This window comes from Poromitra crassiceps (assembly GCF_964638095.1).
Source record: "Poromitra crassiceps genome assembly, contig: HAP1_SCAFFOLD_289, whole genome shotgun sequence".
NCBI lineage: Eukaryota > Metazoa > Chordata > Actinopteri > Beryciformes > Melamphaidae > Poromitra > Poromitra crassiceps.
Genome location: NW_028152111.1, coordinates 85,001 through 110,000, shown reverse-complemented (window position 1 = coordinate 110,000; position 25,000 = coordinate 85,001). Strand labels below are relative to the sequence as shown.

Genomic DNA, 25,000 nt, shown 5'->3' with positions numbered 1-25,000 from the left:
AAAGTAGTGTAATAAGTAACAAGTTACTCTACACAGACGGTAATATTGTAAAGTAACTTATTACTTTCAAATGAAAGTAACTAGTAATATGTAGTATATTACATTTTGAAAGTAACTTGCCCAACACTGGTTATGACTGTCTGCTTGTAATACTGATGATCTGCTGACTTCAAAGCTCAAGCTGATTCCCCTGCTCTACCACTGATTTAGTGGATGCTCAGGATCTGCTCTACCACTGATTTAGTGGATGCTCAGGATGTGACAGGATGCCATGCCTGGAGCTTGTTGGTAGAGGTATCCTCTCATGCTGTGTGTGTGTGACACCCACCTTTAGCCCGGTGGTCCTCCTCTTTGGGACACTGCCCCCCCTCCCACCAGCGCCTCTTCAGGATCTCCAGCCTGTTGTTCTCCTGCAGCTGTAACACTCCCAGAGTGATCTCCTCTTTGTACGGAGAGCCTGGGACAGGAGGGGGGGGGGGGGGGGGGGGGGGGGGGGGGGGGGAAAGAGAGAGAGAGAGAGAGAGGGGAGGCAGGGCAGAGTCAGTATCTAGTCAGTGTCTCACATCACCTGCTCCCCACTGAGTTGCATCAGAGACATTTCATTTAATATAGATAGTGACACCCCCCTGCAGGCTCCGCCAATAGTAAGACATTGGATTCTCCTAAATGGCCGTGGTCATCAGCTTGTGATTGGCTGTCTGTCACTGGTATGAACCTTCATTGGCTGACCAGTCTCCTCCTAAGGGGGCGTGGCAGTGGCAAAACATAATACAGGAAGTGACTGGAAGTCGGGGTGTCTCTTATCTATATTAAATGTTGCATCATTACGAAGCCCCAAGAGGCAAGTGAGGGAAACAAATCTTGAAGAACAGGTGGGAGAAAAAAGTTTTGCCAGGATAAAGTGTTTGGTGTTGTAATACTCATAATACTCATAATACTCATAATTAAACATGTTCTGTTTAATTATCCCAAGTCATCTGTTATTACAGTATATATTATGGTATTACCTCCACTGATATACATATTAGGGCTGGGAGATATGGTTGAAATCAATATCACGATAATCATAGGGATTTTTCCTCGATTTTAATATATAACGATATGGTTCATGTGTGCAAAATGACAATAAATAACCAAAGCAAACATATTAAAATAATATTAATACCATAATAATAATACCATACCATTTTATCAGAGTGTTTAATTTGCTTCTCATGATCAAATGAGACAGCAGAAATGTGTGTTACGATATTAAAATAGTTTCATATCATCACAACATTATTCCACTGAAGGACGATCAACGTTAATATTGAATTCTTGTCCAGCCCATATTGCTCTTGGCAGCACAGGATTCTGTCTTGTCAAGGCAATACAGTATATTTGAATGGAGCTGAAAAGGAGAGAGGGGAGAGAGACTATTGTGTCTATTGATATTCAAAGTCAAAGTCACAGGAACATCAAAATGCCTCAACTCTTCTGGATGAAAACCAGCTTTGAAGGTCCTGGATGTGATGCAGCTCCCAAACCCTGGAGCACTACTAATACTGGCAGGTGCTCTTATCCAGTGGCACTTTCATTACGCATGTACCTCCTGGTACACCGGCATCACCAGGGCCCTTAAAATAAACTCCACTCATCTCAAAATAAGTGGCTCAGAGTGGAGGAAAGAGTCGCAGATAACGTTGTGAATGGTCCATAAGATTTAGCATAATGTTGTCCCTAAGTTTCTCCAGAACTACTTTGTTAAGGTTAGTGATGTACGTAATTACTCCACCAGAGGGAGCTCCTGTAACATTGTGCCCATTGCATTTAAGAGCTGTATGGTAAAAAAAACACAGAAAAAACAACAACGTTTTTATATTCTGCTGCTCTGTCGTGGAACGGACTCCGGAACAGCCTGAAGCTGGTTCACCATCATTAACCTCAAGTCGACCTTAAAAAACTGGCTCATGAAAAATGGTACTGCATAGTAATATTCATGTGTTTTTATTTAATTCTACACAGCTCTTATGTTTTTTTTGTATAGTTATAGTTCTTTTATAGTATAGTATAGTTCTGTTATAGTTTTGTTTTTAGTATTTTAAATAGTTCATAGTTCCTATAGGTTTGTATTTTTATGTATCAATGCCTGTTTGTTTTTTCTTTGTTGTTTTTGACAAGGACCACAATGGAAACAAGTCTCCGGACTTTATTGTGTTTTGATCCTTGATGTTGTTATTTGAGATGCAGAATGTTTTGTTCATGTACTCTTTACTATCAATCATCAAATCAATCAATCAATCAATCAATCAAGCAATCAACCAATCAACCAATCAAATAAAAGATGATTGATTGTTGATTGTTGGTCAATTAGTTTAGCGCCCCCTCTCTGCTGCTACGTAACGGCAGCACAGCAGCGCCCCGTCTCTGCTGCTACGGCAGCACAGCAGCACCTTGGAAATGTGGCAGTAAGACAGCCAAGTTAGATGAGTAACATCTATATGTAAAAATCAGGTGGCAAGCTCGGGGCTGGACAGATGAAGCCTATGAGGAAGTGATCAAATTAGTACTTCCTCAAATTTGAGGCTGGCTCCAAAAGGGAGACGTCCCCCATTCACCTCCATGTTAAAATGCCCGACTTTACAACAGGATTAAACACGTTTACAGCTTGGTTCAAAAACGGTTTTGGGGTCTCGCTAATTTCAACTTTCCTGGCAACTGTACAGGGGGTGATTTTTTTTTATATAACTCCCCCGTTTAGAGTAAAATAGACATATATAAACATGCTGGTGGCATGGACTTTCAACTATCAGTCAGCTGGGCTTCTTCTGGGCCAAAAAAGACAGAAAGACAGAGAGAGAGAGAGAGAGAGGTTAAGGATGAGTGGGATGAGGTTTTAAAAGAGTGTGATGGGAGAGACAGGAAATGAGGCGGTACACACTGTCACTGTTAATTGTGGACGCAGTGGGTATGGTCATTTATTTGCTGCTATTGATTTATCTCCTGTGCTCTTGTTCCCTGTAAGACAGAGACTTATCGTGCCAATAAAGTCGCTCCATTCAATAGAATAACAATGAGAAGGAGGAGAGAGAGACACAGAGAGAGAGAGAGAGAGAGAGAGAGAGAGAGATGCACAGAGAGAGAGAGAGAGAGAGAGAGATGCAGAGAGAGAGAGAGCACAACACAGAGAGAGAGAGAGATGGACAGAGAGAGAGTGACAGAGAGAGAGAGAGAGCACAACACAGAGAGAGAGAGAGAGAGAGAGAGAGCACAACACAGAGAGAGAGAGATGCACAGAGAGAGAGAGAGACACAGAGAGAGAGAGAGAGATGCACAGAGAGAGAGAGAGAGAGAGAGAGAGCACAACACACAGAGAGAGAGAGATGAGACACAAAGAGACAGAGACAGCGTGAGGAAGGAAAAAGCAGAAGGATGTGACAGAGGAGAGCATGAGAGAGAGGCAGCCAGCAGATGGACAGACAGGAGGGGTTGCAGACACTAATTGGACCAAGAGAAGACGAGTTTCCATTTGTCCCAAGCAGCAGTTGGTATGCATGCTGTTCACCACAACAACACAAACCCTGGCTTCAACCAAAAGACAAGACAAAAGTGAACCAGCTCACAGTTGTGTTAACCTTGCGAGGCAGCTGGATTCACGTGGGATCATGAGATCACCATCACACAACAAATCCATCTCTCCACGCTCCACTCTATTGGTTTTATATCCGAACCACCAGTGACAGTGGTTCGCACCAATCAGCATCCTATGAGGCAGCTACGGGCGAGCTTTGGCGTGGCGCCAGGAGCGAACCCATGATTGATGTGATCGACAGATGGTTCATCCAATCACCTGCCAGGTATTTTTGGAAAGTGCCTGCCCTTTGAAACGGTTTCCCGAGCGACATGTTCCCAGATGACAAACCATGTGTCGGGAAGCTTCCAGAACAAGGCTGAATCACAACTCATCCCACCTGCATCCAATCAGAAGCAGACAGATCAGCAAGACTAATCCCACCTGCATCCAATCAGAAGCAGAGAGATCAGCAAAGTAAATATGAACAGACTGAAGAGATGCCACGGCAGATGGGGAAAAACAAAAACAAAACAAAAAACAGCAACACAATGGCGTGTTTGTGCGAATGGCTCAATTGATTTGAAGTAGTCTTGCTTGCCAGACTCTCTCCTGCTCTGTAGCCACGCAGGAGAGAGTCTGGCTGCTCTTACTCTCACTCTGCTCTAGCGGGGAAAAAGGCTCCATTATCTTTACAACCATCCACCACAAAGTACCAAGCAGGCCTGCTTTATTGCACAATCCGAATCTTCATCAAAAATGGTCATTTTCAGTGTGTAGGTTGCTAACAGGGCCGCCCAGAGAGATGGCAGTGCCCCTGGAAGGGTCCAGCCACTATAAACCCCTCCCTTCCCTCGCACGCGCTTTACTCATATCAACGCTGCAGCTTTCGGAGCTGAATGAAAAAGTTTGTTAACAGATTATTATTTGGGTCTAAAGCCCTTGCCTGCTCCCGCTTTTTTTTTGCCTTGCGATTTTGGCATCCTGACTTTTGTTTTGCTCCTGGCATTTTGCTATCACCAGTCTTGTTTTGTTTGCTATCACCTGTCTGTGTTGTGTGTTACACCATAAATGGTCCCTCTAGCTGCTGCTGCCCCAAACTAAAAGGTCCACCCCAAGCCTGCCTTGTTCTTCTTCTTCTTCTTTTGGCTTTCCGGCAGACTAGATGCCTTGCGGCACATTGCTGCCTCTCACTGCACTGGTCGGATGGGGGATTAGATCAGAATGGCACTATTTTCCACAGGAGCACTCCTGCACAAGCATGCCTTGTTACTACTGCTGTGTTTTGTGTATTTGTTCGACTCCTTGCAAAAAAATAAATTAGTTGCCCCATTTTCAGGATGGGAGATATATTTTAGTGTTAAACTTTTTTTTTTTTTTTTGCCTGGCTCCAATGCCCCCCCTAGTGGCGATGCCCCTGGAAGCTTATCCCTTTCCCCCCCCTTATGGGCGGCCCTGGTTGCTAGCCCTAGCTAGCGTTGTTGTTGTTTCACAGCGGCAGAGGCATTTGAGGGCGACAAGCAGGGAGAGGAAAGGGATTTCCCTGAGCTTCGACTGAAATAGTCGGAGCCAGTGGCAGAGCTTATCCCCTGCAGCCTGCTTCCAGTGAGTCAGACCAGTTTGAATCTGAGCCACCAGTGATTTGCACAAATCAACATCCTATATGAGGCAACTACTGGCGGGATTTGGTGCGACGCCAGTGAGAGCGAGCCCGTGATAGACGTGATAGACAGATGGGTCATCCAATCACCTGCCAATATTTTTTTAAACAGTTTCCCGTGCGACATGTTCCCAGATGGTTCTGTGAAAACAAACCATCTGTCACAAAGCTTCCAGAACGAGGCTGAATCACAACTAATCCCACCTGCATCCAATCAGAAGCAGAGAGATCAGCAAAGTAAATATGAACAGACTGAAGAGATTTCACTGAAATCTGGACTTACTTCGCTGCGGCAGAGGTTGGGGGGGGGGGGGGGGGGGGGGGCGTGGGAGGTGGGCCAAAACCAACAACATAATGAACTGTTTTCTTGTGTCTTTACAGATGATATATATATATATATATATTACTTAATTATGATATTATTACATAATATTTACAGCTGGTGGCAGCAAAAAGATATACGTTCCCTAAACGAAGAAGAAAAAGAGGGGGAAATAATCGATGGATCTCGGACAGGAACGCAGTCATAAGATCCGACTCCTTTCAAAGATCTGTAATTCCCATCAGCAGCTCTTTGCTTTGTGATCTGTTTCTTCTTCTTTATCTGCAATTGATTTGAATTGACTTATTGAACTTGTTTCTACATCTCAAATCTGTGACTGATCTCGTGGAAATCAGTCACTGGCACTGCCTTCCATGACATCCACACAGCAACCTGCCTGCCTCTCTACACAAATAACGAGACCACAACATAGTCTGCTAGCGATCTATAGCGGATTTGGGACAGAAACCTTAAGTGCAGTCATGTGACCCTGGTGGATTGAGCAGCTGGGCTATTTAAGCTGATCAAAGTCTCTTGTTCTTCAGTCTAACGTCTCCTAGCACAGGAGGCAACTAGACCACTCTACACAGCCTGCAGCTACTAGCTAGCTTACCACTCTTAGCTATAGCTACCAACGTGCTGTAACTTCCATGTACAGGGATCTGTAAATAAACGATGACAGAAACCTGCTGGATCCACTTTTACCTTCCTCATTTGTCATTCCCTATGCTTATCATCTCTTTAGAAGATCCTTTATATCTTATTTGTTTATGTCTTGTATATTTGCTCTTATCAATGTTAGATGAGCACCAACCACACCAAGACAAATTGCTAGTATGTGAAAACATACCTTGCCAAATGAAATAATTCTGATTCTGATTCTCACGTACAGCCAGTATAGCCATCAGGTGCTGGTCGGTTCAGAAACAGGGTATATGCAGGAATCCTGAAGTTAAATTCAATAGCTTTTAAGATGTTTTTTTAAGACCCTTTCAATATATTTTAAGACCTCAACGTCACTTTTGTCACATAAGCGATAGGGGTGTAAATCACAAGTTTCATCACGATACAATATTATATAGATTCTTTGGACAACGATATGATATTTGCTCACATCACAGTCTGCCACGATACGATAATGATTCAATTCAGGGGTCTGCGAACGATATGAGACGATATCATAATGCTCATTTAACACAATCAGCACAATAGCTATACAAAATGTAATACCTCTCAAATGGTGATTAAGACTTTTTAATACTTTTTAAGGGTCTTAATTTTCCCTAAATTGATTTATCAACTAATACTTTTCAAGAGCGCGCGGATACCCTGATAAATCAACACAGTCTCACAGAACATTGTAAAATAGCAACGTTTTGGACCAAACGGTAGCAGACAGTAATTTCAGGATTGGTTATAAGGTCGTGATATCACTTATTGCAGGATTTAATCTGCTACAAGCTCTCACTTTCTCATCGTTGATGTGATGCTAGCTGCCTACTATCACTCCTCACAGTGCCATCTCCCCAAAACGCTGTCTTCCCTTAAGGTTTAAGGTTAATCGCCCTCTTAATCTCTCCACATGGGTTTCTTCCTCCAGCTACACCTCATCCCTCACTCCCTCCATTAACTATGCTAATATATGTGCTGCTAACGTCCACTTGTCACCGGAAACCAGTCCAAGGCGGGTGATTAGGCCGAGGAGCCAGACACCGCCATGGCTGAAAAGGTTCTGCTTGGGGAGCAGAGCACAGCCACATTAAGAGTCAGAATGGCTTTAATTTGCCAAATACAGCAGTAAAACACAGAATCTGACCTGGATCATTGCTGCCAATGCAAGAAGACAGTTTTGAAACAGTTTCACTCAACAGGATTGACACTGCAGGGGCCAGAAGTAATGCAACAGAGACTCAAAATACAGAAGGCTACTCTGACAGAAGACCAAATGAACACTACACTACAAATATACAGATGAAGTATTGAGATGAAGCCGGAGTATAAACACTACCCGTCAAAAATGTGGACACATTTCCTTTTAATTTTACTACTGGTATTTTCCACATTTTAGACATCAAAACTGTGAAATAACCCAATGGAATTTGCAGTAACCAAAAAAGTGTGAACGAAATAAAAAAAATCTTATATTTTAGATTTTTTAGAGTAGGCGCCCTTTGCCTTGATGGAAAGGCAAAAGGCTTTGGAAAGAAATGCATACATGCTCGGCTACAGATCGACTGCTCTGAGCGCTCAACTCGCCCTGTTGTGAGACACATTCACAGCAGTCGATCTGTAGCCTAGCATGCTAAACACAGCTAGCATGCTAAACACCGCTGATATTGATGTGATTTTGAGATTATGGACGATGCATTTGAATTCGATGGCCGCCCGTATTTATTTGAGCTGGAATAACATCATATGGATTACAAACTGAGGAGCTGCTATCTCTAATGTGACAGACAGCAAACACAGCAGGCTGAGCACGCTGCACCAAGTTAAATACATCGTCGTCCATCGATATTAAACAGAACTGATCAGGGTGAGTTAAACATCATCATTAAAGCTGGAGGTCCAAATTGTAAAAAACCCAGAATTCTCCTTTAAGAGAATGAGGAAGATAAATCATTCAGTCAGGTGGGTCCAGAGTGTTGACTGATCATGTGTGCCTTTTTTAATGCATGCTGAATCAATGATGCTTTCAACTTCCAGGAGGGAAATGTTTGGAGATATCTTTGTATTTTATTTTCTCATTTCATCAGTGGAGATTACAAGAAATGGCGATGTCTCCTCTGTCACACGTGTGCAGAGTTCAACCAAAGAATGATTTCCCCTTTTCAGGTTGTTTCATTTGATGATTCACTATCAGAGGCTAAAAAGGATTCTGTATTTCACAAGAAAAAAAGAAAAGAAAATTATTTTGTGACCCCGCTTGAGACAGTTTTGTGCCAAAATACACAAAAGTAAAGTGGTTTACAAATTTACTTCTATAGTATGTCATGCAACAAATAATTTAATATGGGACAGAGTGGCTGTAGGATAAGTACATGGAGGACATTAAAGAGCTGGATGATAGTTGGTTTGTAGTGTTGCAGATCTGCATCGGATCACAGCTCGGATGAGGAATGTTCATGAAGCCGAGCAGCTGATGTTTTTGTGTGTAGCGTTCAATGCTCACGTTGTTAACAATCGCCCGGGGGAACCAACTCAACCTGTCTGTGTGTAGCGTTCAATGCTCACGTTGTTAACAATCGCCCGGGGGAACCAACTCAACCTGCGGCAGGTCGATGGCTCCAGCTCTCAACCCATTCTTCATCTGGCTTTTGTTCAAAATGAGATATCTCCCTTTTGAAAAATGTGACAGCTGCTCTCACCAAAACCAGAGCCAGCGCTCGAAAAACAAAGTGCCGATTGTTCACTGATAGTGGCTCATTTAAATGATTGATTCCTGCGGGCAAAGACAACTCGCAACACATAGCGCCACACCTTCGCTCCTGCAGCTGCCCGCTATAAGCACAGCACCTCTACTGAGCAGCTTCACTGGAGCAGCTGGAGGTCAAGTGCTTTGCTCAAGGGCACACCGGCAGGAAGTGTTAACAGATGGGAGAGCGTTACTCCTTCAGTTTCCTGAACCACATTGTTCAATGTCTGTGGATTTGAATGGATGAATTCTCTAACCTCTAAACGACTGCCACTGATCTGAAGTCATTCCACACACCGCATTGTCAAGTGGTACGCAACCTCGCCCTACTCAGGAGCCACACTGACAAAAACAACTCGTTGCACAAAAAGTATCTTTCCTCCCTTTGTTTTTTTAGATTATTGATTGATTGATTGATTGATTGATTGATTGATTGGTTGGTTGATTGATTGATTGATTTGTTTAAAGTGGGACTTAAAAGAGCAACAACTAGCCATAAAGGAGCCGCATGTGGTTGAGCCTCAGGTTGAGTGTCACTTCACTGATAAACTTCCGGTTTATCTTTTTCTTTTCTTTGTTCTTTTAGAAAAAGGTCAGTGTTATGAGAATTGTGACTTTGGTAACAGTACATTTTAGGAAGATTTGAAAAAAGGAAAAAATCATGGACACATACACATAATTGCCAAAATGAGAACCTCAGAATTCTGACTTTAAACTCAGAGTTGAGAGTCTGACTTTATTCTTGTGACTTCATCCTGAAAAATTCCGACTTCAATTTCATAATTCAGTTTTTTCCTCCCCATGAATTCAGACTTCTCTCCCCTCTGATTTCTGACTTTTATTTCAGAATTCTGAGATTAACTCAAATCCATTTTTCACATGTGGCCCTAACCCTCTTCTGTAGCAGCTCTCTGAAGGTGACAGTGAAACTGAATTGAGAGCTTGCAGAACATTAATAAAGTCCCATATTAAATTCAATCATTTTGGAGCGGGATTAAGGTGTTATTAAAAGTTTGGTCATCGTGACAAACTCCCCCCCCCCCCCCCCTCCACTCACCCAGTGGCATGCCGATGCCATATCCCTTGGTGTCCAGCAGGCCTCCGATCTGCGTCAGGTTGCAGTTCTTGCGGCGGTGGTACTCGTTCATGGTGCTCTCCATCAGGAAGGCGTATTTGGAGTTGAGGACGCGGGCGATGCCTTCCTCCGTGCTCTTCACGAACACGCTGGGCTGCTTGGAGTGCATGTAGTTCCACATCCGCTGGTACGTCTGGTACCGCGAGTTCTGCAGGGAGAGAGAGAGAGAGAGAGAGAGGGGGAGAGAGAGAGAGGGGACAGAGAGAGGGGAGGAGAGAAGGGGAGAGAGAGAGAGACAGAGAAAGAGAGACGTGTGATGATGTGGTGTACTGTAATTCAAGTTTTTGTTTTGCTCGCTTTTCCTACATTTCCTACATTTCGGGGGTATGGTGGCGCAGTCGGTAGCGCTGTCGCCTCACAGTCAGAAGGTCCTGATTTGATTCTCGCCCGGGACACTGGGCGCTGTGGTTGTGTTCCCCCCCATATCTTCAGTGCCTACTGCCCAGGTGGGGTATCTCGTCGTAAGGGCCTTTCTCTCTGTGTGGAGTTTGCATGTTCTCCGCGTGCTCCCCCAGGGGGTTCCTCCGTATATAACCCCCCCCCCCCCCCCACTAAAAACATGCAGAAGATCAGATCGTCATTGTCATCCGACCAGTGACGACAACATCCGAAGTTGGTCCCCGGGCGCTGTACGAGAAAGCGACCACTGCTCCTGGCCTGCCACCCGGAGGAAAGGTGGCTCAGGAGGTAGAGCGGGTTGTCCACTAATCAGAAGGTCGGTGGTTCGATCCCCGGCTCCTCCAGTCCGCATGTCAAAGTGTCCTTGGGCAAGACACTGAACCCCAAATTGCTCCCGATGGCTGTGCCAGCACCCTGCGTGGCAGCTGGCCGCATTCGGTGTGTGAATGGGTGAATGTAGGCACATTGTAAAGCGCTTTGGATAAAAGCGCTATATAAATGCAGGCTATTACCATTTACCATTTACCAATTACTTTGAAATCCAAACATCACTCTCCTTTGAAGGCATTTATTCAAAGGAGAGATGTTTTTTTCATGTTCCCCCCGCTGGATTATATTCAGGTGGATACGTTGTTGGTCTCTAGTGATTGATTGGTTAAGGAAAATCAAAGCCCCCTCAGGGATTTCCGCCACCGAAATTGGTTACAGTGGCGGCAATGTCAGAAAGAAGTGGAGTTTAACGAGTCGACAATTCAGTCTGATATCAGGCTAAAGGGCATCAAGACGATAGACCAACATGAAGTTCTCCCCATACGTTCCTGTCTCTCTCACCATGAAGAAGGTCATGGTGGAGCCTCCGTGGATGGTGCCATACTGGATGTTGGTCTGGTCGGCCAGGTCGTCCGGAGACTCGATGGGGACCACCATCCTCTGGACGGTGAGGAAGGCTGCCAGGTTGGCCGTGTAGGAGGAGATGATGATCAGGGTGAACGCCCACCTGGACCCCGAGGAGACAATAAGAAAGACCGGATGTTTTAAAGGATAGGTTTACCCAAAAATTAAAAGCCATCATCATGCCGATGGAAGGACGAGTGACTCTTTTTTTAACGTTTTAAAGTTGATCACCATCCACTTTCATTTGTTCTGAGAATGATGCAACACCCGTCCTTCCATCAGCATGGGGAGTGAGTAGTTAATGACCGAATTTTCATTTTGGGGTGAACTGTTCCTTTAACCTTTATTTACCCCCTGAAAGTTTGATGAGAACGCAGACTTTTTCTTTATTTTTTCTTTTAAGCAAGGCCTGCGAGCTGAAAAGAAAGAGACAGATGGAGCGCGCTGTAAGAAATGTGGGTTTGAAGGCTTGAAAGCTCGGGGCCGCCACAGACAAGAGTGGACCCATTCCCATTAAAGTGCTGTGGAGAGGGAGGTGATGAACGAGGGAAGCAGGGACAGAGGAAGCCATTTAGAGAGAGAGATGGAGGGAGGAAGGAAGAGGAGAAAGGAGAGAAAGGGGGTGAGATGATGGAGAGCGAGACAGAGAGAAATGAAGAAAGGAGTCAGACAAAAAGGAGCAAAAAAAAGAAGTCGAGAAGGAGAGTTGGGCAAAATGCAGTCCGAAATAATAAAGTGTTCGCCAAAAACAAATTCGACAAAGCGTGGTGTTTTTTTCCTCTCTCTCCATGCGATTAGTTCACATGTCAATAGTATTTTTCAAACCAAAATCCAGTCAATACAAGCGTGCATACCAACGGAAAAGTTTCGCTGAGCGATATCGCGGCTTTTATTTTTTCTAACCAAGGTCTTTGTGAAATTCGCTTCCGACACATTATACACACGTGTGTTGCTGTGAATAGCCAGGCGGGTCCACATTCGCCTCGCAATTCCATGCTGTTTATTCGGGTTGGTTTTGGTAAAAGCCTTCAAGTAAAAAGAAGTTTCACAAAATGAAGTCAGAAACAGGGAGTCAGATAAAATGTGAAGCTGAAAGTGTCAGAAAAACCGAGTTAGATAAAATGTGCAGCGATTAAAAAGAGAGAGAGAGAGCAATGGAAGGCAGAGAGAGAGAGAGAGAGAGAGAGAGAGAGGGTGAATAAAGATGGGGGAACACAGCTAGCGGTAGGAATCAGCATAATGCTCACCTGCGGGGATCAGAAAGAGGGAAAATTGCATGCTCTTGTAATTTGTAAATCGCAGCAATCAATATTGCAATTAAAAAAAGAATCTGTGGTAACCCCCCCTCCCCCCCACACACACACAATTAATGGTGCGGCCCCAGCAGCCTGGCAGCCAGCCAAACACGAAGACAGCAGCATAGCAATTTCTGCGGCGGCCATTATGAATTTGGATGGGACTAAGTGCTTGGCGAGGCTGGAGGCTGCGGGATGAGACTGTCAGAGGCCCCTCCTGTATCACTCCACCATCTGCCTACAAGACGCTGCTGGGACCAGGGATGGAGGAATGGAGGGATGGAAAGGAGGAGGAGGGGAAGAGGGGATGAAAAGACAGGACAGGAGGGCTGCAAGTACAACCCGCTCGCCAGAGTAAAATGTTGGCAGTAACATTTCTGCAAACGTTCATTTGGAAATCTTGGTTAGCGTCCCTGTGTGACTGGACATTAAGTCAGGCTCCTGTCTCTCTCTCTCCCCCCAGAGGGTTTTCATAGTCCACTACTTCACTGATTAGAACTCCGCTCAACTCACTGTGGAGCACAATGTGGGCTCGTCCACTCTGCAGCTCTCCATGGTGCTGAACCTCTCTTTGGCCACTAATTAGCCATGTCGGCCCTAGTGACCTAATTGATGAATCTGTCTCTGTTAGGTCACCAGCAGGGGTGCTCTTCACACTTTCTGAAAGATTCAGCGAGATCGCACGTAAAATGGCATAGCTGTGGCCGGACACAATTCTGCTCGCTCGCTCGCTCACTCGCTCGCTCACACACACACGCACACGCACGCACACACACACACACACACACACACACACACACACACACACACACACACACACACACAGACACACAGACACACACACACACACACACACACACACACACACACATACACACACACACACACACACACACACACACACACACACACACACACTCTCCTCCTATTTCATGTTGCGTTTCTCTGCACGCACAACTCTTATGGACTGTGTGCTGCACTGCAGGCTGGCCAGCATGGTCAGCGCGTCTCGTAGAATGTGTCTAAAATAGCCCCCCATCAGATACACAAATCTGAGTAGAGTGTTTGATGTACAGACAAAGAAGTGGCGCGATCGGATTTGTGAAACACACATTTTAAAACAGTGATTTCCTTCTCCCTGGAGCTCTCTCTCCCCTGACAGCTCCTCCCCTCACCTCACAGGCAGCCAGACTGCGGGAGCTCCGCCCCCCGGCTGATTCAACTTATTCGGCAATTAATCATCAATTAATCGTCCCTAATTACTCAATTAAAAAGTCTGCCTCCGTTAGGTCACTCTGCTCTGAAAGTTTCAGGCCGATCACACATAGAATGGCAAAGCTGTGGCCAAACAAAATTCTGCTCACTCACACACAGACACTTCTCATTCTTATTATAGGATTATAGGATAGGATTTGAAAACATTGCTGTGTTTACAGCATTAATTAAAAAAAAACACACAAATAAAACGTGGGTTAGGGTGAAATAACAAAAAATAAATAAATGTGACTTATGGTTGAAATGTAGACTTTGAACAAGCTGGGACTCGAACACAGCTCTGCGGTGTTTACACCCTCCATCCAGCCTGACATCAACACCCTTACTGGTCCCAGCACTATTTCAATAGCAGACTATAACGTTGATACATGTATCTCGACGAAATGTGGATACAAAATAGTTGTGGTTGACAAACGTTGAGATTCAATGTATCCATGGTTTGAAGAAACATAAAATGACAACATTCTATTCTGGCCACTGGACCGGAATAGGAGAAAAAAGAAACAGAACTAGAGAGAGAACACCCACCTAAAGCCTAACTGACCATAGCTTCTCCCCAGACGCTCTGCACACTACACAGTCTGTGCCACTTCACAGCCCCCGCAGCTGTTTTGAGGGCGGGTCTAGGAGGTCAAAACTGAATGACTGACAGGTCGTAGCAGGCTCGTTTTCAAAAGTCACCAGTCAGGTTGGGCGGGCGCACCTGATCGCTAAAGTCGTTAGTGATTGGTGCCCCCAAGATTTCGGGGGAACCAATCATTGGCCAGGATTCTGACAGCGGTTTGAAGCTAGATGTGTCCCCCAGACCCAGAGAGCGATCTGCAGCATGCAGTAACGTAGTGTATCAGGCTAAGACAGGGGTCACCAGTATATCAACGTTATAGAGTCTGCTATTGAAATACATGTACACAAATACGTACACAAATATGTATACACATACATATATACATCCCGTCTGTAGCCTACATATGTTTGGTTCAGAATCGACATTCTAGGTGGTTTACAGGACCATAACATGCCAACATGGTATTCTGAGGACTGGACTAAAATAAGAGGGGAGGAGAAAACGGGATATGGAAGAGATGGAGAGGAGAGGAAGGGGGAGGGGGGAGAAGGTGAAGAGGAGAGAGGACCTGAGAAAAAAGTAGAACACATAAGGCCAGAGGAGAGGAGGAGACAGGAGAGGGAGTGAACACATAAGGCCAGAGGAGAGGAGGAGACAGAAGAGGGAGTGAGAAAATATACCCGAGGGGAGGAGAGACGGTGGGATGGAGAGAAGAAGAGGTGAGAGCAGAGGATAGGAAATGAACTGAGAGGAGAGGAAAGTGAGATCATCATTCTCACAAGAGAGCCACTTTACCATCTGTCCACATGATGCTAGTGCTTCTGAGGGATGGACAGAGGGGAGAGGAGAGGAGGAGAGGAGAGGAGGAGGGGAGAGGGGAGGAGCAGAGGAGAGGAGGAGGGGAGAGGGGAGGAGGGGGAGTGGAGAGGAGGGGAGGGGAAGAGAGGGGGAGGAGGAGTGTATAACAGACTCAGAGTAAGGTAGGAAAAGAGAAAGGCAAGGAGAAATGACAAGAGAGGATGGAGCTCAACTAGCGGGTGTAGTTTGGTCTAAAGAAAATAGTTCCTACATGTATGATGTCTTTTTGGTGTTTTGAGCACCACAAGCTGAGTGCATCACTTTCATTGTATTGCAGACATCTCTGCAGCTGATATCTCTAAAACTCAGAAACTCGCACCAAAACTATCTAGATGGATAAATAGCACTACAGGTGAGGATATGTGCCCTTGCCCGGCCTGCAGCTCATCCGCTGCGCGGGCTCGCATTCACAGGTCAGCCGCTGTGCGGGCTCGCAGAGTTTAGGAAGGGAAGAGACAAGAGAGGAGTACAAAGGAAATTCAACATCACTTGACCCCCCATAACGTCCCTGCCCCCCAGTCTGACCCCAACCCAGTCTGACCCCCATCCAGTCTGCCCCACAACTCAGTCTGATCCCCACCCAGTCTGAATCCCCAAACCAGTCTGAATCCGACACAGTCTGACCCCCACCCAGTACCAGCTCCTCCCAGTCTGACCCCGACCCAATCTCAGCTCCTCCCAGTCTGACCCCCACCCAGTCTCAGCTCCACTTAGTCTGACTTCTACACAGTCTGACCCCACCCAGTCTGACCCAAAACCCAGTCTGACCCGCACCCAGTCTGAGCCCCACACAGTGGGGTGGGGGCACCCACCAGACGCCGCTGACACAGCGGGTGGACAGCGCTCGGGGCATGATCTCTGAGCCCTGCTGCATGAAGCCTCCCACCGGGAACCACAGGCTGTTCCCTAGCGTGTACTGGTTCTCCAGAACGTCCCGCCTCTGTCGCATGCACGGGTGAGGGTTGTACCACTCATAGGGACTGAGCCTGGAGAGGGAGAGAGAGAGAGAGAGAGAGAGAGAGAGAGAGAGAGGAGAGATAGGGGGAGAGAGGGAGAGAGGGAGAGAGGGAGAGAGAGAGGGAGAGAGAGAGAGAGAGAGGGAGAGAAAGGGGGTGAGTTGAAGGCATGGCCCGCCTACTCTGCCTCTGATTGGCTTGGCCTCATATCTAAGCTAACCTTAACCAATCCTTGTGCCTAAACCCAACTTCTAAAGCCAACCCAACCAGAGATATTTAATAGTCACAACCTAGTATGCTAGTAGCTGCTGAGTGTTATCTAACTAACAAACTAGCATGCTAGTAGCTGCTGAGTGTTATCTAACTCAGGGGTTCCCAACCTTTTTTGTGCCAAGGACCGGTGGATACATGGAAAAAAAAGTTGCAGACCGGTTGTCAATTTGAATGGTTTTAGTTACATATATATTTACTCACCAGGTGGCGACAAAGGGTAAATAACAGCCTTTTGTGTTGTACTGTATGTAGCCTATTATGTTTTTGTTTTAACTTTGTTTTAACTTTCCATTTGAAACTATGTTTCAACTACCACACACAGCCTATAATATTATAGCCTATGTTTATTTAAAAATAAAAAAATAAAAATTGGACCGGTCCGCGGCCCGGTGGTTGGGGACTAACTAACAAACTAGCATTCTAGTAGCTGCTGACTGTTATCGACTTTTTCTCATTTTGAAATGCCCGCCCTATCACACATGACATCACATCGTTTTTCATTGCCAGGAGCGAAGATAATTAATTAGCTTGTCTTCACACACAAAAACACACAGACAGCTCAGCTCATTAGCCTGTCTAGTGAACATAACACACTACACTACACTACACTACACTACACACGCACGCACGCACGCACGCACACACACACACACACACACACACACACACAGGTGTGTTACCTGGCGGCAAGGAAGAGGACGCAGCTGACGGCGAGGTAGGCCAGCAGCATGAAGAGCCAGACAGCCGGCGAAAATGGGTCAAGGAAGGAGAAGTACCCTGGCTTACGACCCTGTCTCACACACGCACACGCACACGCACACACACACACACACACACCACACACACACACACAACACACACAAAATACTTTTGTTAAACGATTCCTTGTACAGTATCTCAAAACCAGAAAACACTGTGAATTTTCACGCTACCTTTTTGATCGTGTTTGAATTGTGCCACAGGAGTAACACACGTCATGTTTGTCAATGTAAAAGATAACTCTGCAAGTCGGGAAAGTCACAGTTTGTGGTAAAACTGTGGCACTATAAGTTATAAATAAGAAAGATACGCACAACCAGTCGCCAAGTGACGTCTCTCCCGCCAGTCCATTGTTGTTGATGGTGTGACGTATAATGTGCGATACGAGATGTAGCTGATTGACAAAACAAAACTTTACGTTTGCAGTTTCAGGACAAACTGTGACTTTCTTGACATGCATAGATCACTTTTAAATGGACAAAATATAACATGTGTACCCCGTGGCACAATTCAAACGGGATCAAAAAAGTAACGTATCTCTCCGTTCACCACCATTCATATTTTTCACATGCTGGTACAGGGTGCAGGAAGTCATGTTCACTTTGGCTCTTTATACAAGCCAATCCTTTGTGTGTGGGGGGGATGTGGCGGGCTCATTCATAGTTCATCATTAAATACCTCTGGAATATTCAGGATATTTTTTTATGTCTGAAAAAGTGTCAACTTTAAGTAAGTCCCACAATTTGTCTTTTTTAAATTACCATTTACCATTTACTGTCATATTGGCTTGTACACTGTAACAAAGTGTCTAATACCTCTCAGTCATACTGTCATAGCAGCTTGTACACTGTAACAAAGTGTCTAATACCTCTCAGTCATACTGTCATATCAGCTTGTACACTGTAACAAAGTGTCTAATACCTCTCAGTGATACTGTCATAGCAGCTTGTACACTGTAATAAAGTGTCTAATACCTCTCAGTCATACTGTCATATTGGCTTGTACACTGTAACAAAGTGTCTAATACCTCTCAGTCATACTGTCATAGCAGCTTGTACACTGTAACAAAGTGTCTAATACCTCTCAGTCATACTGTCATAGCAGCTTGTACACTGTAACAAAGTGTCTAATACCTCTCAGTCATACTGTCATAGCAGCTTGTACACTGTAACAAAGTGTCTAATACCTCTCAGTGATACTGTCATAGCAGCTTGTACACTGTAATAAAGTGTCTAATACCTCTCAGTCATACTGTCATATTGGCTTGTACACTGTAACAAAGTGTCTAATACCTCTCAGTCATACTGTCATAGCAGCTTGTACACTGTAATAAGTGTCTAATACCTCTCAGTCATACTGTCATAGCAGCTTGTACACTGTAACAAAGTGTCGAATACCTCTCAGTCATACTGTCATAGCAGCTTGTACACTGTAACAAAGTGTCTAATACCTCTCAGTCATACTGTCATAGCAGCTTGTACACTGTAACAAAGTGTCTAATACCTCTCAGTCATACTGTCATAGCAGCTTGTACACTGTAACAAAGTGTCTAATACCTCTCAGTCCTACTGTCATAGCAGCTTGTACACTGTAATAAAGTGTATAATACCTCTCAGTCCTACTGTCATAGCAGCTTGTACACTGTAACAAAGTGTCTAATACCTCTCAGTCATACTGTCATAGCAGCTTGTACACTGTAACAAAGTGTCTAATACCTCTCAGTCATACTGTCATAGCAGCTTGTACACTGTAACAAAGTGTCTAATACCTCTCAGTCATACTGTCATAGCAGCTTGTACACTGTAACAAAGTGTCTAATACCTCTCAGTCATACTGTCATAGCAGCTTGTACACTCTAACAAAGTGTCTAATACCTCTCAGTCATACTGTCATAGCAGCTTGTACACTGTAACAAAGTGTCTAATACATCTCAGTCCTACTGTCATAGCAGCTTGTACACTGTAATAAAGTGTCTAATACCTCTCAGTCCTACTGTCATAGCAGCTTGTACACTGTAATAAAGTGTCTAATACCTCTCAGTCCTACTGTCATAGCAGCTTGTACACTGTAACAAAGTGTCTAATACCTCTCAGTCATACTGTCATAGCAGCTTGTACACTGTAACAAAGTGTCTAATACCTCTCAGTCATACTGTCATAGCAGCTTGTACACTGTAACAAAGTGTCTAATACCTCTCAGTCATACTGTCATAGCAGCTTGTACACTCTAACAAAGTGTCTAATACCTCTCAGTCATACTGTCATATCAGCTTGTACACTGTAACAAAGTGTCTAATACCTCTCAGTCATACTGTCATAGCAGCTTGTACACTGTAACAAAGTGTCTAATACCTCTCAGTCATACTGTCATATCAGCTTGTACACTGTAACAAAGTGTCTAATACCTCTCAGTCATACTGTCATAGCAGCTTGTACACTGTAATAAAGTGTCTAATACCTCTCAGTCCTACTGTCATATCAGCTTGTAGACTGTAACAAAGTGTCTAATACCTCTCAGTCATACTGTCATAGCAGCTTGTACACTGTAATAAAGTGTCTAATACCTCTCAGTCCTACTGTCATAGCAGCTTGTACACTGTAACAAAGTGTCTAATACCTCTCAGTCATACTGTCATAGCAGCTTGTACACTGTAATAAAGTGTCTAATACCTCTCAGTCATACTGTCATAGCAGCTTGTGCACTGTAACAAAGTGTCTAATACCTCTCAGTCATACTGTCATAGCAGCTTGTACACTCTAACAAAGTGTCTAATACCTCTCAGTCATACTGTCATAGCAGCTTGTACACTCTAACAAAGTGTCTAATACCTCTCAGTCATACTGTCATATCAGCTTGTACACTGTAACAAAGTGTCTAATACCTCTCAGTCATACTGTCATAGCAGCTTGTACACTCTAACAAAGTGTCTAATACCTCTCAGTCCTACTGTCATAGCAGCTTGTACACTCTAACAAAGTGTCTGATACCTCTCAGTCATACTGTCATAGCAGCTTGTACACTGTAACAAAGTGTCTAATACCTCTCAGTCATACTGTCATATCAGCTTGTACACTGTAACAAAGTGTCTAATACCTCTCAGTCCTACTGTCATAGCAGCTTGTACACTGTAATAAAGTGTCTAATACCTCTCAGTCCTACTGTCATAGCAGCTTGTACACTCTAACAAAGTGTCTAATACCTCTCAGTCTTACTGTCATAGCAGCTTGTACACTCTAACAAAGTGTCTAATACCTCTCAGTCATACTGTCATAGCAGCTTGTACACTGTAACAAAGTGTCTAATACCTCTCAGTCATACTGTCATAGCAGCTTGTACACTGTAACAAAGTGTCAAATACCTCTCAGTCATACTGCCATATTGGCTTGTACACTGTAATAAGTGTCTAATACCTCTCAGTCATACTGTCATAGCAGCTTGTACACTGTAACAAAGTGTCTAATACCTCTCAGTCATACTGTCATATCAGCTTGTACACTGTAATAAAGTGTCTAATACCTCTCAGTCATACTGTCATAGCAGCTTGTACACTGTAATAAAGTGTCTAATACCTCTCAGTCATACTGTCATATCAGCTTGTACACTGTAATAAAGTGTCTAATACCTCTCAGTCATACTGTCATATCAGCTTGTACACTGTAACAAAGTGTCTAATACCTCTCAGTCATACTGTCATAGCAGCTTGTACACTGTAATAAAGTGTCTAATACCTCTCAGTCATACTGTCATAGCAGCTTGTACACTGTAACAAAGTGTCTAATACCTCTCAGTCCTACTGTCATAGCAGCTTGTACACTGTAATAAAGTGTCTAATACCTCTCAGTCATACTGTCATATCAGCTTGTACACTGTAATAAAGTGTCTAATACCTCTCAGTCATACTGTCATAGCAGCTTGTACACTGTAACAAAGTGTCTAATACCTCTCAGTCCTACTGTCATAGCAGCTTGTACACTGTAACAAAGTGTCTAATACCTCTCAGTCATACTGTCATATCAGCTTGTACACTGTAATAAAGTGTCTAATACCTCTCAGTCATACTGTCATAGCAGCTTGTACACTGTAACAAAGTGTCTAATACCTCTCAGTCATACTGTCATATCAGCTTGTACACTGTAATAAAGTGTCTAATACCTCTCAGTCATACTGTCATATCAGCTTGTACACTGTAACAAAGTGTCTAATACCTCTCAGTCATACTGTCATAGCAGCTTGTACACTGTAACAAAGTGTCTAATACCTCTCAGTCCTACTGTCATAGCAGCTTGTACACTATAAAAAAGTTTCTAAGTGTTGTTAGATTGGCTGAATAGCAGGGAGATAGTATATTAAGTAGTAATGAATTGGGGGCACCGGCAGGCATTCATTTACATTGCTTAACACCAGGGGGCAGAATACTGATAAACACGATGGCGGTCCCTTAATGTGTGGGCACAAGTCAACAGCTTGAGCAATTAAATAGATTACCATCTTTAAGTGTGCTCTCAAGCTATTTAGATAAATGCTGTGTGTGTGTGTGTGTGTGTGTGTGTGTGTGTGTGTGTGTGTGTGTGTGTGTGTGTGTGTGTGTGTGTACGTGACTGTGTGTGTGTGTGTGTGTGTGTGTGTGTGTACGTGACTGCGTGTGTGTGTTTGTGTGTGTGTGTGTGGGTGTGTGTGTGTGCGTGTGTGTGTGTGTGTGTGTGCGCGCGTGTGTGTGTGACTGTGTGTGTGTGTGTGTGTGTGTACATGATTGTATTGTTTATTTAGTTGCTGTGGGAGTAAGAGACTGATTCAACAGTGTGTGTGTGTGCGTGTACAGTGTTATGATGCGTTCAAGAGGCTAAACACTTGCAGGCATGATTGTATTGCTTCTTTGGTTGCACAGTTCCCCCTGTAGTGCATCACTGTGCTTGGATATGTTATTCTCTGCCTGGCTGCCAGAATAAAATGTTGACATTGTACATCTCTGCAATCCACTGATGTGTAGAATATGAACATTTCTGCACCAAAATACGTTGCGTATCACATCTCTAGATATATTAACGTTATACACGTCATACAGACTACTATTGAAATAGTGCGGTGGCCAGTAAGCCTTTGTTCACACCTGGGGCCAGTTGCACCAAGTGGTCTTACGACTGGTCTTAAGTTAAGTTGGTCGTAACTTTATGACCTAACAGCTACGCTGGTTGCACCAAGAGGGCTTAAGCCTTCTTTTCACTACGCCCAGGCGTAACTCTTACGCCTGGGCAGGAGGAGGCGTAATGAAGTGCCTGCCTGTAACAGAGATCTCCGTGTCTATCAGCGGAGACCTGCTGTAATTGAGTCCTTACCGTCCTCATCATCGTAAAGTCGCCTTTGAAGCATGAAGTTAGATTATAACGAACTAGTTGTGTGGCTTAGCCTTCCCAAATGTTGAGGGTCGTTTTTTAGAATTTATTACATTCAATTTCATTCAGACTGCCTGACACTAATCGCCGCCGCCATTTTCCCCCGGGGCTTCTACAGGATCGAGGAGGGTGGGGGGAGGGAGGGTGTAGTGACGCACATACAGTGGGTGACGGCGCGAGGCACATTTGTGGCCCAATCAGGGGGCATTCCCCGTCAATTCACATGGACGCGCATTGCTACGACCAGCGTATAAAGACCAGACATAAACACTATTGGTGCAACAGGCGTAAATCCACTCTAAAGACTGGTCTTAACTAAGACCGACGTAGGAGTTACGACCAGGCATAGTTAAGACCACTTGGTGCAACTGGCCCCTGGCACTTAACATAAGCAGAACTGAAGCTTGAGGCAGGCTCAAGCTGAGCTGATGCTTAACCGGTCACGCAAGAAGCCTTCTCTTTTCCTCAGCGCCTCGCTCGGCATGCCTTGAACCCGCCCATAACTCTCATTGACTTCATGCCCGGCAGCTTCACGCATCACGCTTGGAAAATAGGACTAAATCCTGAACGATGAGTTGAGCGTGCCTTGAGCAAGGCACGCGGGTGGCTGGTGTGAACGTCTTCGCCTGTTAACAAGGACGCAGAAATGAAACTTCAGCGTAGGTTGAGCGTTGCTTCAGCATAATGTGAACGGGCTGTAGGGTGTTGTGGTCGGGGTGGATGCAGGGTGGATGCAGGGTGTAAACACTTGCCTGTCACACCAGAGAGCTGTGTTCAAGTCCCAGTCAAGTTTCCAAAGTCTACATTTCTACAAAGGTCTAATCCTAAAACCGCCCCTGTTGATGGTGATACGTGTTTTCCACCTGGGTCAGAAGTCATTGATGGTGATATGTGTTTTCCACCTGGGTCAGAAGTCATTGATGGTGATACGTGTTTTCCACCTGAGTCAGAAGTCATTGATGGTGATATGTGTTTTCCACCTGGGTCAGAAGTCATTGATGGTGATATGTGTTTTCCACCTGAGTCAGAAGTCATTGATGGTGATATGTGTTTTCCACCTGGGTCAGAAGTCATTGATGGTGATATGTGTTTTCCACCTGGGTCAGAAGTCATTGATGGTGATACGTGTTTTCCACCTGGGTCAGAAGTCATTGATGGTGATACGTGTTTTCCACCTGAGTCAGAAGTCATTGATGGTGATATGTGTTTTCCACCTGGGTCAGAAGTCATTGATGGTGATACGTGTTTTCCACCTGGGTCAGAAGTCATTGATGGTGATATGTGTTTTCCACCTGGGTCAGAAGTCATTGATGGTGATATGTGTTTTCCACCTGGGTCAGAAGTCATTGATGGTGATATGTGTTTTCCACCTGGGTCAGAAGTCATTGATGGTGATACGTGTTTTCCACCTGGGTCAGAAGTCATTGATGGTGATACGTGTTTTCCACCTGAGTCAGAAGTCATTGATGGTGATATGTGTTTTCCACCTGGGTCAGAAGTCATTGATGGTGATACGTGTTTTCCACCTGGGTCAGAAGTCATTGATGGTGATACGTGTTTTCCACCTGAGTCAGAAGTCATTGATGGTGATACGTGTTTTCCACCTGGGTCAGAAGTCATTGATGGTGATACGTGTTTTCCACCTGGGTCAGAAGTCATTGATGGTGATACGTGTTTTCCACCTGGGTCAGAAGTCATTGATGGTGATACGTGTTTTCCACCTGAGTCAGAAGTCATTGATGGTGATATGTGTTTTCCACCTGGGTCAGAAGTCATTGATGGTGATATGTGTTTTCCACCTGGGTCAGAAGTCATTGATGGTGATACGTGTTTTCCACCTGGGTCAGAAGTCATTGATGGTGATACGTGTTTTCCACCTGAGTCAGAAGTCATTGATGGTGATATGTGTTTTCCACCTGGGTCAGAATCATTGATGGTGATACGTGTTTTCCACCTGGGTCAGAAGTCATTGATGGTGATATGTGTTTTCCACCTGGGTCAGAAGTCATTGATGGTGATACGTGTTTTCCACCTGGGTCAGAAGTCATTGATGGTGATACGTGTTTTCCACCTGGGTCAGAAGTCATTGATGGTGATATGTGTTTTCCACCTGGGTCAGAAGTCATTGATGGTGATATGTGTTTTCCACCTGGGTCAGAAGTCATTGATGGTGATACGTGTTTTCCACCTGGGTCAGAAGTCATTGATGGTGATATGTGTTTTCCACCTGGGTCAGAAGTCATTGATGGTGATA

The 25,000-nt window shown here is 44.6% G+C and overlaps 1 protein-coding gene across 1 annotated transcript in view; it reads right to left on the bottom strand.

Moving 5' to 3' along the window:
• Positions 1-25,000, bottom strand: part of LOC310770988 (glutamate receptor ionotropic, kainate 5-like) — a gene marked incomplete at both ends in the record, with an annotated part of 102,679 nt that overhangs the window by 7,991 nt on the left and 69,688 nt on the right. Inside the window, 5 exons of the mRNA XM_083663681.1 lie at positions 329-457; positions 10,005-10,230; positions 11,313-11,478; positions 16,181-16,354; positions 17,278-17,387. Coding sequence (XP_083519807.1) covers positions 329-457; positions 10,005-10,230; positions 11,313-11,478; positions 16,181-16,354; positions 17,278-17,387 — 805 coding nt within the window. The remainder of the gene's footprint in view (positions 1-328; positions 458-10,004; positions 10,231-11,312; positions 11,479-16,180; positions 16,355-17,277; positions 17,388-25,000) is intronic.